This window comes from Nematolebias whitei, chromosome 4 (genome assembly GCF_014905685.2).
Source record: "Nematolebias whitei isolate Nwh7 chromosome 4, NemWhi1, whole genome shotgun sequence".
Classification (NCBI taxonomy): domain Eukaryota; kingdom Metazoa; phylum Chordata; class Actinopteri; order Cyprinodontiformes; family Rivulidae; genus Nematolebias; species Nematolebias whitei.
In genome coordinates, this window is record NC_056501.1 from 11,530,671 (window position 1) to 11,541,987 (window position 11,317).

Genomic DNA, 11,317 nt, shown 5'->3' on the forward strand with positions numbered 1-11,317 from the left:
TGAACCCTAAAGTTTGAGAATCTCTGCACTAGTAGATGAGTGATGAACGCTGCCAACACTTGCTAAATGAGAATAGCATCCTTGAAGGAATCCATGTTGCCTTGCTAGCTTAGGTTTCAAGTAAAAATGACAAATAACCCGTTGGCACTCTAAGGATGACTCCCAGCTACTGTCATACAAAATCTTAGCTCGGTATCTGTAAAAACGAAATATCTCTAGTAAATTTTTTGCCACGGTGAATTTTTTCTGGAAAACAGTGAACGTTTGAATTCGGTTGTCAGTTTTATTAAATCTCTTCTCGCTTTGCTGCAACACCTTATACTTTTTGTTTTCTGTAAGTAAACATTAAAATCAAAGACAAACAGCTCTAATGTAACAGTGGATAACCGGATGGCAAAAGAGAAGGGAAAAGCAAAAGACTTGTGTGATAAACTATTTCTGCACGCTTGTAAAGTGTAAAGAAGTAACTTCTTTTTCTTTTCACAGGTTCACTTCTGTGAAAAGGAGAAAAGAAATCAGAGATGTGGTAAATCTGCCGAGATGAATGAGCCTGAGTATGATGTGGTGGATGACCAGGAGGACGTGCACAGCGTGCGCATACTTCCTGCCAGGCCCATGGACGATGACAGAGAGTACGCAGGTACAAACACGAACACACACATTCATTCGGATCTCACTTCCTCTTTCAGCCACGTGATTTATTTGATTTATTATCAGTTAAAGCCTAATTTATTGCCATTTAAAGTGTACATTAACCTGCAAGTTTCAATATTTTGTTGCTATGAAAAGTTTCGTGCCGTGTTATAAAGGTTTGTGTTGCTGCCTTTTTTTTTTCTTCGCCATAAAGAAGCTTAGACTTTTGAGAACAAGTTCATCTTTGTGATCTTTGATGTAACTTTTTATTAATAAAGTGTTTTGTAAACAAACAGAAGTCGCACTAAAGGGATGAAGGACACTTTCTTTAGGACCAAACCATTTGATGTGCCTAAACTCACCTACCGTATTTTTCAGACTATAAGGCGCAATTAAAATCCTTTAATTTTATCAAAAATCAACAGTGAGCCTTATAATCCGGTGCACTTTATGTATTAATTTTGGTTGTGCTTACTGACCTTGAACCAGCTTATGTGGCACACGGCACTCAAAAATCTGTCAAAATGAACTTGTTTCGCTTCATGTGCCTTATAATCTGGTGTGCCTTATAGTCCGAAAAATACGGTACGTTCCTGTCACTATTCCTTGAATGGTTAAAAAAACATGTGCAAAATAATAATTTAATAATCAAACACGACAATATGAACATCCAAAAGCCTACGAATGAAAAACTGAGTCTGTAACTTGTTCCAACTTTCTACTTTGCACCATAGCTGAGACCTTGTATGGTACGACGGAGCTTTAGGGCCACGCTAAGAAAAAAAATATTAAAGGCCATAAAATTACGAGAATAAAGTAGTAGGATTATGAGAATAAAGCCAAAGTCTTATTATCATATTATGAGAATAAAGTCATACAAGACTTTTTTTGTTTTTACAACTCTAGTTTATTTTATTTTTTTCCCACGAGTCGGATCCACAATGCGACCTGTCAATCAATCCAGTAGGCGTGTCAGCAAATGACCAATCTGAAGCTAAATGCTCCTTGCCTGCAGAGCTGTGCTGCAGCCCATCAGAGCGTACCACCTGCAGCTTCAAAGTCCTGATGCTGATAGTAATCTGATGCTGATGTGCTAACAGATTATCTATCTCCTTATTTGTAAAACCAATACCAAAGTATAATTTAACAAGATGCTCAACATTCTTCATTTTACCAGTTAAAATGCAGTAAACCTGCTTTATTGTGTCCAAGTTCGGATAATATCAGAACTCGTTTAGCTTCGGATTGGTCATTTGCTGACACGCCTACTGGATTATTGACAGGTTGCGTTGTGATCCGACTTGTGGGGAAAGAAAAAAACTAGAGCTGCCCAAAAAAAAGTCTCGTACGACTTTATTCTCATAACACTATGACTTTATTCTTGTAATTTTATGGCTTTTAATATTTTATGCTTTGTGTGGCCCTAAAGCTCCGTCGTCGTATGGAGCTAAGTATGCTCTGGTGAGTATAATTAGGATGAAGCTGAAGAAAGTAAATGCAAAAAAAAAAAAAAAGAAGGTATAAACAGGTTTGTTAAATAAGTGTTGAGAATGAAATCAGCGTGGTTCTGAGTGAGAGCTCCTGCTGAGCGAGCAGAATCTGCTGGTGGGTCTCCAGGGCCATCTGTCGACTGAGTCAGACTGCAGGAGATTACATTTATCCCTGAGCTGAGGTAATAAAACACAGACTGTACCGTCCTGCATTGATGGTGCCTAAAGACAGGGACGTCTGAACGTGGCTTTAAATGTTCAGACCGAGTGTGGTCTCCTTCTGTAATCAATCTGCCACATCTGTAGTTCAGGAGCTGCCGAGTTCTGAGCATGATCCAGAGTCTTAACTGTGAGCTAACACTAAAACAGCTAAAACACCTTTTAGTGCTGAACAATCACTGTTTTGTTTGCTTCAAAGACAGAGATTTCCCATGGTCATCCTGCAGCCAGGACGTCTCCACTGTAAGATTTATTTTTGCTCTCCTACAAATGAAGCTTTCCATGCACTCCTGCACAGCTCATACCCTACATTTTGCTCTGTTTTACCAATCAGTGTAGAGACCTTCCTAGATGTCTCCCTCAAGAGATGCCACACATTACAGGTAAACTTCAACTTTAATTACTGTGGTGAACACAAATGCAAGAAATGTCAGTAAAAGCATTGGTAAATATTTAAACAAGAGTAGTAATTTCACTTTAAATAAAACGGCTATTTATTAATTTAATTATATTGAACTGGATAGAACTGGCATGCATTGGGCTTGTTTTGCGTTTTCTATGTACACTCAGCCATCGTATTATAGTGCACCTGTTTAATTGTTTTTTAACAGTTTACTGGCAGCAACTCAATGTTAGGCGTTTCTGCCATGCAACTGGCTGATTAGCTATTTGCGCTAACGAGCAATTGAACTGGTGTGCCTAATAAAGTGGCCAGTGAGTAAATTGCCCAGAGATTAATTTTGTGGTGAGCTGTTGCATTAACACATTGACGTGAACGGAAACTGAAGCGCACAACGATTACCTAAATTTACAGGGGATTATTTACACTCTGAGTTTTACTGCAAATAATCTGTGAAACTCAGTGGTCCAACCTTCATTTTTAGGAAACTGTCTGATAATCCACCTCCATCATGAGTTCTGCTGTTTTCCATCAGTTTGAGCCTGTGCGTTTTAAACAGCTGGAGAAAACAGTTAAAAATGAAAGCATCCCTCTTTCTGAAAGAAATTATTCCGACTCGTTTTTTAGGGAAAGTTTTTAAATATGTTGGTTCTGACGTTTTAGAGATTTTTAACAACAGTCTCGGGACATATGTCATTCCAGCCTGTTTTAAACATGCAGTTGTGCAGCCATTCATGAAGAAACCTCATCTGTTTTTTTTTTGGGTTTTTTTTGTATTTTAAGTCAATAAAAAAAAAAAAATTTTAATTATTGTTATTATTATGTTTTTGATAAACATATAGTTTTTATGAAGCTGCAGTCTTTTTTAAATATGCACAGCATTCTTGAACTGTTTCCATCTGGTTGTAAAGCTCTGCACAGCACAGAAGCTTTTAAAAGTTTTGAATTATCTAGATACAGGAGACTCTGATGTTCTTTTGCTTTTAGATCTGACAGCTGCCTTTGATACTGTTGACCACTCGATTCAGATCTCCAGGCTGGAACAATATGGTTTAAAAGGCTCTACTCTGAATTGGTTCAGGACTTACTGACAGGAGTTTCTGCATAAGCCTTGGAAGATCTGTCTCCTCTGCCTCCGTCACATGTGGAGTTCCCCAAGGATCTATTCTTGGAACCATATTATTTTCCATTTATATGCTCCCTTTAAGCTCCATTTTTTGAAAATTCAACATTTCTTTTCATTCTTATGCAGATGACACTCAGGTCTATTTGTTTTTCATCCATTCCAGTGGATGGATTGAAGGAATCCCATTGAGCCTCGGGGACTCATTTACGAGAGACCTGAAATTTTCAGTTGAAGAACAATCATTTTATTTCGCTGAGGTCCCTGCTTGACTGCCTCTCTGCAGATAAAGGCTTGGGTGGCTTCAAATGTCATGAATTTTAATGAGGATAAAACTAAAGTCCTAATTTTTGGTCCAAGAGAAAACCGAAGTGCATCTCTGACAGATTTGGCTAGCTTGGAGCCATTTTTAAAGCCTCATGTAAAATACATTGGGAGTGATATTTGATTCAGATTTTAACTTTGAGAAACAGATCAGTTGTAAAAACATCATTTTTAAAAACGAGGCTTTTATCTAAAGTTAAATCATGTTTATCCTTTAAAGACTTTAAACAACTGATTTATGCTTTTATTACCTCCCGACTCAACTACTGCAACTCTCTGTATGCCAGATTAGCCGGGCCGGCCTCTCATATCTGCAGCTGGTCCAGAACACAGCAGCTTATTTTTAACACAAACAAAGAAGCATGAACATATCTTCCCAGTGCTGCCATCCCTTCATTGGCTCCCTGTTCATTTAGGGATTGAGTTTAAAGTTTTATTGTTGATCTACAAGGCTCCTGTATACCTGTCTGTCCTCCTGCAACCTTATTTGCCCCCTAGATCCCTCAGAGCTAATGACCATTTGCTTCTGATTGTCCCCCAGTCCAAGCTGGTCCACAGAGGTGGTCGGGCCTTTTCAGCTGTAGCTCCTAAACTGTGGAACCAGCTGCCTCTTCATGTCAGACAGGCTTCAACACCTCATGTTTTAAGTCTCATCTTAAAGCACATTTGTACTCACTGGCTTTAATGCAGCCCGAGAGTTCACTTTTTTTATTTATTTACTTATTTATTCATTGCCACTGTTATGGGTTTTTATTGACATGTAAGTTTATTTACTTATTTATGGTATGTTTTTGTGGTCTCCTGATTTTGTATTGTCTTCTCAATATTTTGATTATGTGTAGCACTTTTCCAACAACAGTTGTTTTTTAAATGCACTTTATAAATAAATTTAATTTGATAACTCTGATAAACAAGCAGGTGAATATACTGCAAACCAAAGACATTAATATCTTATGCAGCTGTTGCTTCAGATTTAGAAAGAATTAAAAGACAAATTAGGATTGGATTTACTGCTTGTCAGGTGAACTCAGCCCAAATTGATTAATCATTATTCAAGCTGCAGCTCTTTAATCATTTAAAACACATCAAGTTGTGGTGTTGTAGTGTCTGTGCATGTAGATTTGTTTTCACTTGTTTTTGTTTTTGACCATCTTTGTTTTTGACCTGATGGCATATCAGTGGAGGTTTGGAAATGTCTTGGAGTGATGGCAGTAAAGTTTTTGATTCAAACATTCAATGGCATATTTAGGAGTGAGAAAGTTCTTGAGAAATGGAGAAGTGTGCTGGTGCCCATTATTAAGAACAAGGGTGATGTACAGAGTTGTAGCAACTACGGGGGAATTAAGTGTATGAGCCACACAATGAAGATCTGGGAGAGAGTTGTGGAAAATAGACTTAGATGAGAGCAGCAGTATGGTTTCATGTCAAGAAAGAGCACCACAGGTGCCATCTTTGCTTTGAGGATGCTGATGGAAAAGTACAGAGTGTGTCAGAAAGAACTCCATTGTGTCTTTGTGGATTTATAAAAAGCATATGACAGTGTGACGAGGGAGGAGGTGTGGTGTTGCATGAGGAAATCTGGAGTGGCAGAGAAGTACGTTAGACTGGTACAGCACATGTGTGAGGACAGCATGACAGTGGTGAGATGTGCTGTAGGAGTAGATAGCTTCAAGGTGGAGGTGGGAGTGCATCAAGGATCAGCTCTGAGCCCCTTCTTGTTTGCTCTGGTGATGGACCGACTGACAGATGAGGTCAGGCAGGAATCCCCGTGGACTATGACGTCTGCAGATGACACTGTGATCTGTGGTGAGAACAGGGGATAGGTGGAAGAAAATTTGGAGAGATGGCGGTATGCAGTTGAAAGAAGAGGAATGAAAGTCAGCCGTAAGACAGAGTACGTGTGTGAATGAGAGGGAGGCCGGTGGAACAGTGAGAAAAAGAGAGTCAAGGCAGGATGGAGAAAAGTTTCAGGAGTGAGTTGCGACAAAAGAGTGTCAGTAAAGGTCAAAGGAAAAGTTTACAAGGCAGTGTGTATGGACTGGAGACAGTGGCACTGACAAAAGGAGAGGACATGGAGGAAGTTGGAGTGAGGACAGAGGATGCAGAGGACAGACTGAGATGGAGGAGGATGTGGAAACTCATAACGTAAGATCAGCTGAAAGAAGATGAAGAAAAAGAAGACTGTTTTAAAAATTATTTAAGTCTCCTGATGCAGTAAATATATGTTTTTTGTTTTCAATTCAATTCAGTTTATTTATATTGTGCCAAATCACAACAAAGTTGTCTCAGGGCACTTTACAGGAACATTCACATACATAAAAGCCAATTAGTAAAGTTTTCTATCTAAGGAGGCCAGCAGACAAGTTGAATCTTGGCTTTGTTGCAGTCTCCCATCCTGAGCAAGGATTGTTTTGTTAAGAGTGAACTGTGCAGCTTAATATTTGATCATTTCTCTCACCTTTCTTCCCATTTCTGAAACACAGGGCCTGCTGTAAACAGAAACCTAAAACCGGGCCGACGAAAGACCAGATTAGGTACCGCTGTAAAAAGTTCAAACTTTTTTTTTATCTCTCTGTCCTACACCATAATTGTAAATATTCAAGTTTTCATTCACAGATAGGAGGCCCATGCCTATGAAGCCAAAAGACCATGTAAACACCTGCGCTAATAACTTTTTCATATTATTAAACTGTATTGATTAGCTCCTCTTTAATACATATTTCTCTTTTTTTTCTGTTCCAGGAGTCTCACAGGTATCGTTTTAAATTACTTCTAAAGGTACTCATCACTGCTTTGTCTTATGAACAGACTGACAGATTGAGTCTGTGCTCTGCCAGGTCTTCATTACCTGCAGAATGTATCTTGGAGTTGTCCAGAAGCCTTTCTGGGCTGTGTGTACATGAGCCCAGCAGGAAAGAGTGAGTACGTTTTCAATATTTACTCTGAGACTTTTCACTGGGCTGTATGTGAACAAAAAGTGTAACATGAAGTGTAGCTGCGTCGCCATCTGCTGCTGGAGCAAATAATTACATGGCAGGTTCAAGGCTTCCTGCACTGAATCTTTTAATCGTGTCATATCCTTTCATTTTCAGCAGACAGCTGATGACAAGTGAAGAGGTAAGTGGACAAACATGCAGAAAATGTTAATCATCTCTAGTCTTTTTGTAAGAAACAGTGATTTAAAAAGCATCAAACTTTCCCTCATTTCATTCCAGATTGCATTCCTAGAAATTTCCTAGAATCTTCTCTTGTGGCCTCCATCAAGCTCTCTTAGTCTTTTCATTGGTTATTCTCCCACTAAGTTTTAGTGCAGTCTTTTCACTTGAATATTTTCAGAGGACTTTACAAAAAAACACTAATAATGTGTTAAAACAATAGTTCCATGAATGTCGTGGGGGTTACAGTTCACACACTAATACAATAGCTGAAAAAACATGACGTAGGGACACTGTATTTATTTTAGTGTTATATATATATATATTAAGGCTTTATAAACTCTTCCCATACTCTTGCAATGTTCTAAACTCTTAAACCTACTTAATTTTAACAACATACGTATATGTAATGTACAGTACTGAGAAATTTTACTCACCAGCTCTGTGTAACAGCAGCATGGTTCCGGTCCGGCTCGGCTCCAGTTCTGCAGACCTAACCTGCACTGACGAAGCCCACCGCCCCGTCCAGGTTGATGTGCGCGTAGATAACTGAGCTTCAGGATTATTTGTGACTTTCCTGCCAGATGTGCGCTTAATAGATAGCGTAGATTTGCATTGCAGAACAATCCCTCCATTTCAGCAGAAAACAGAGGCCGGAAGCACTGTTGGCTTCTGGGTAGTGTAGTTCTTTTGACTGGCCTTACAGTGTAGTCTTATTGAAAGAAAACTACAAAATGGCAGTGCCTGTCTGAAGGTTTTTTTTTATTTATTTTTTTTACTTTTTATCCCATACTATCCCAGTCACGTAAGTAATATAAAGTTGACAATCATTGAAAAAGCACGAAAGAGCGAGTCTGCGAAATTCGAACTACGAAACAACGAGGGACTACTGTAATATGTTTTAAAATTGCGTCTTTGGGCACTTAGCAGTTTGCTGCAAAACTACACGGTTGTTGAATCTTTGAACAAACACAAAGACACTGTTTAACAGACATGTCTCACCTAAATGTGCGAAGCACCATGACTAGACAAAGGATGGGGACAGAAACAAGAGCCAGGTCTAATTGTATCCACAGCAGAAAAACAACACCCAGGAAGAGATGTCTTTTAAAAAAAGACAAAGAATGCACAAACCCTTGACACAGAACCTGAAAGGTGTCATTCTTTTGTTTTTCCAGTCTGTCTTTTAATACTGAGTTGTACACTCAGTCCTGGCTAATTCTTTGATTCTAAAGGCATTTTGTGTTTGGGTTACTCTAAAGAGGTTAAAGAAAACCTTTAGAATGGCTGCTTCTAAGTTTTGTACAATATTTTATACATATTTTGTTCTTTTTCGATTAGGCTGACTCCAGTTTACATTTAAAAGGTAAATCTGGATTTTTTTTTAAATTTACTTATTTACTTTCCTATCATTGACTAATGTTACAGCTTTAATCATGGTAAATGTGTTTTCAGAGCCACAAACTACTAAAAGTGTTTCGGCTCATTTAGCCCATCAAAGACATTCTCTGGATTTGGAGACTCATGACTTGGACAAAAGGTGCAACTTTCATTTCTCGGTTTTTTTCCATGATGTATACAGCATAACATGTGACTTACAAGTGCTTTGTTTTTTTTTGTCTTTTTCAGGGCACACCATGATTTTGGTAAGTATGTTTGAAATCACCATTCTTCTCTGGAAATATAAGTCAAACCAAATATCCTTTTAAAGAAAGTGTGCCGTCACAACGCCATCATCATGAGTGGCCTCTAACCAAAGAAGACCAGAATGATGTTGTTCCAGTGGAGAAGCCAAATGTAAACAAAATAATTAATGCTAAAATTAAAAAATACAATTGATACCTCAATCAATAACTGATCACCAACTTCTCCTGGCAGACCTACTGTGAGGAGGACTGGTACGTTGGGGCCTTTAATCGAACAGACGCCGAACACGCCTTACACCTGGTGAACAAGGTACCTCAGTGTGATACGAGTTTAAAATGTTCTTCTTCACATCTAAAGCTCAGGAAAACATTATTAAAAGTAAGTTAATTCATTTTAAATTTAAATTCAATTAAGGACATAGTAAGCTTAACAGAAAAATGGGAAACAGGAACCAAGAACTAGACTAGTTTCCATCAAAGTTCGTCATCAATAACCCTAATCCAACAAAGTTCAGTCCGGTCATCTGAACAGTTTTATTTTTTTGTTGAGATGTTTCGTCCTTCATCCAAAGGAATTTGTCAGTCCGAGGAGACAAACAAACGCAGTCCTACAAGCAGTACACTGACATAGTGGACCAGTCAGTTTTCTTTTGATGAGGTGGTTTCTGGGGCCCACCTTCTCCCCCGTCGACTCCTCTGACGCAGCCATAGCCAAAGTGGTTCAAAACATCGAAGTTCATGCTCAAAAGGTTAAAAAAAATCCAACAAAGTTCAGTCGGGTCATCTGGACGGTTTCTATGAAACCATCTTATCACCAGCAAACTGGTTGGTCCACTATGGGAGTGTGCTGCTTGTGGGACTCAGTTTGTTGTGGCTCCTCGGACTGATGAAGTCCTTCAGATGAAGGACAAAATGTCTCAACAAAAAAATAAACTGTCCAGATGACCTGACTGAACTTTGTTAACTAGTTTTCATTAAAAAAAAGAGAATTTCCCGACTATATCCTGACACATTCTGCCACCCAATGTACCAAGTTGTGCATTGTGAAGTTTTGACATAACACTAAACAGTTTGTTAAAACATGTCCTGTTCTTTCTGTCTTTTTCTTACCTTACATTAGGATGGGGCATTTTTAGTCCGAGACTGCTCCATTAACACCAACAGCGAACCCTTGGTCCTGGTTGTGTATCACGAGAAGAAAGTTTATAATGTAAAAATTCGGTTTGTTGAGGCCACCAGGAAATTTATGCTGGGAACCGGACAAAGATCAAATGATGTAAGTCATCTAAAGCAGTGGATCCCAACTCTAGTCCTTGAGGAACACCATCATGGATGTTTTGGTTGTTTCTCTCTTCCAACACACAGGATTGAATGAATTAATTACTTCGAGTTCTGCAGAAGCCTGTTAAACACCTATTTATTAAAATCAGGTGTGTCCAAAACGGGGAAACAACTAAAACATGCAGGGTGGTGTTCCTCAAGGACCAGTGTTGGTAACACTGATATAAAGAGACAGTTTGAGAGTTCCTCTCCTAAGTTTTAACTCTATTGTAAGTTCAATCTCTTTTCTTCTCAGATGTTTGATTCTGTAGCAGAGATGATCAAATTCCACTCCATATTTCCAGTAACGCTCATCAGTGGGAGAAACGCCGCTGGCACCAAATATCCAGAAAACTGCGTTCTAACCTGTCCAATAACAAAAAGTGATGTTGTGCAACTTCTTCAGTGATATCTGCATTGCAGCAAGGACACTTTGTTGAAAGCTGTTGCTTTAAATTTTGTAAGAAATAAAAATATCCACAATCATTTTGAGCACATTGAATAGTAGTATAGTGTTTAGAGAATTATTTTATCCAGCACATTTTGTTTTTCTATTAATAAATCAAACAACAAAATCTCAAATAAGCTGAATTTAAATTATGATTTTATAAATATTCAAGATGAGAACATGTTGATGTATTTTTAACTTTTTCATATAGAATGAAGTAAAACAAATTATTTTTGTCTAAAAAAAAAAGTATAAACAATAAACTTCATAATATTTAGAAAAATACTTAAAACGTTCTGTTGACTGATTTATTGATCGATTACTGTATATTCAAAAATAAATTGAAGATAAAACTATCTTTAAATGCTTACCAATTGCATTTAATCCTTTAAAATCAAATATTTGTGTGCATGATAAACATTTCAAGACATGATCTTCTGTTATTTATGTATATATATACACATATATATGTATATATATACACACATATATATATATATATATATATATATATACACACATATATATACATATATATATACACACATATATATATATA

General features: G+C 37.8%; 1 protein-coding gene across 1 annotated transcript; it reads left to right on the forward strand.

The window, feature by feature from the left end:
* Positions 1-540: 540 nt before the first annotated feature.
* Positions 541-10,719, forward strand: LOC119408662 (cytokine-dependent hematopoietic cell linker). Its single transcript, XM_037675505.1, has 14 exons — positions 541-640; positions 2,542-2,585; positions 2,677-2,725; positions 6,673-6,723; positions 6,806-6,840; positions 6,932-6,942; positions 7,282-7,306; positions 8,686-8,710; positions 8,800-8,884; positions 8,974-8,990; positions 9,056-9,141; positions 9,223-9,300; positions 10,111-10,266; positions 10,567-10,719. Exons 1-14 carry the CDS (start codon positions 541-543, stop codon positions 10,717-10,719), a joined length of 915 nt encoding a protein of 304 aa, XP_037531433.1.
* Positions 10,720-11,317: the final 598 nt, after the last annotated feature.

Excerpts from the sequence above, each read along its gene's own strand:
- LOC119408662 (XM_037675505.1), top strand. The coding sequence starts at position 541 with ATGAATGAGCCTGAGTATGATGTGGTGGATGACCAGGAGGACGTGCAC. Across the intron at positions 641-2,541 it reads CGATGACAGAGAGTACGCAG|ACAGAGATTTCCCATGGTCA; the intron begins GTACAAACACGA and ends TTTGCTTCAAAG. Across the intron at positions 7,307-8,685 it reads AGCTGATGACAAGTGAAGAG|GCTGACTCCAGTTTACATTT; the intron begins GTAAGTGGACAA and ends TTTTTCGATTAG.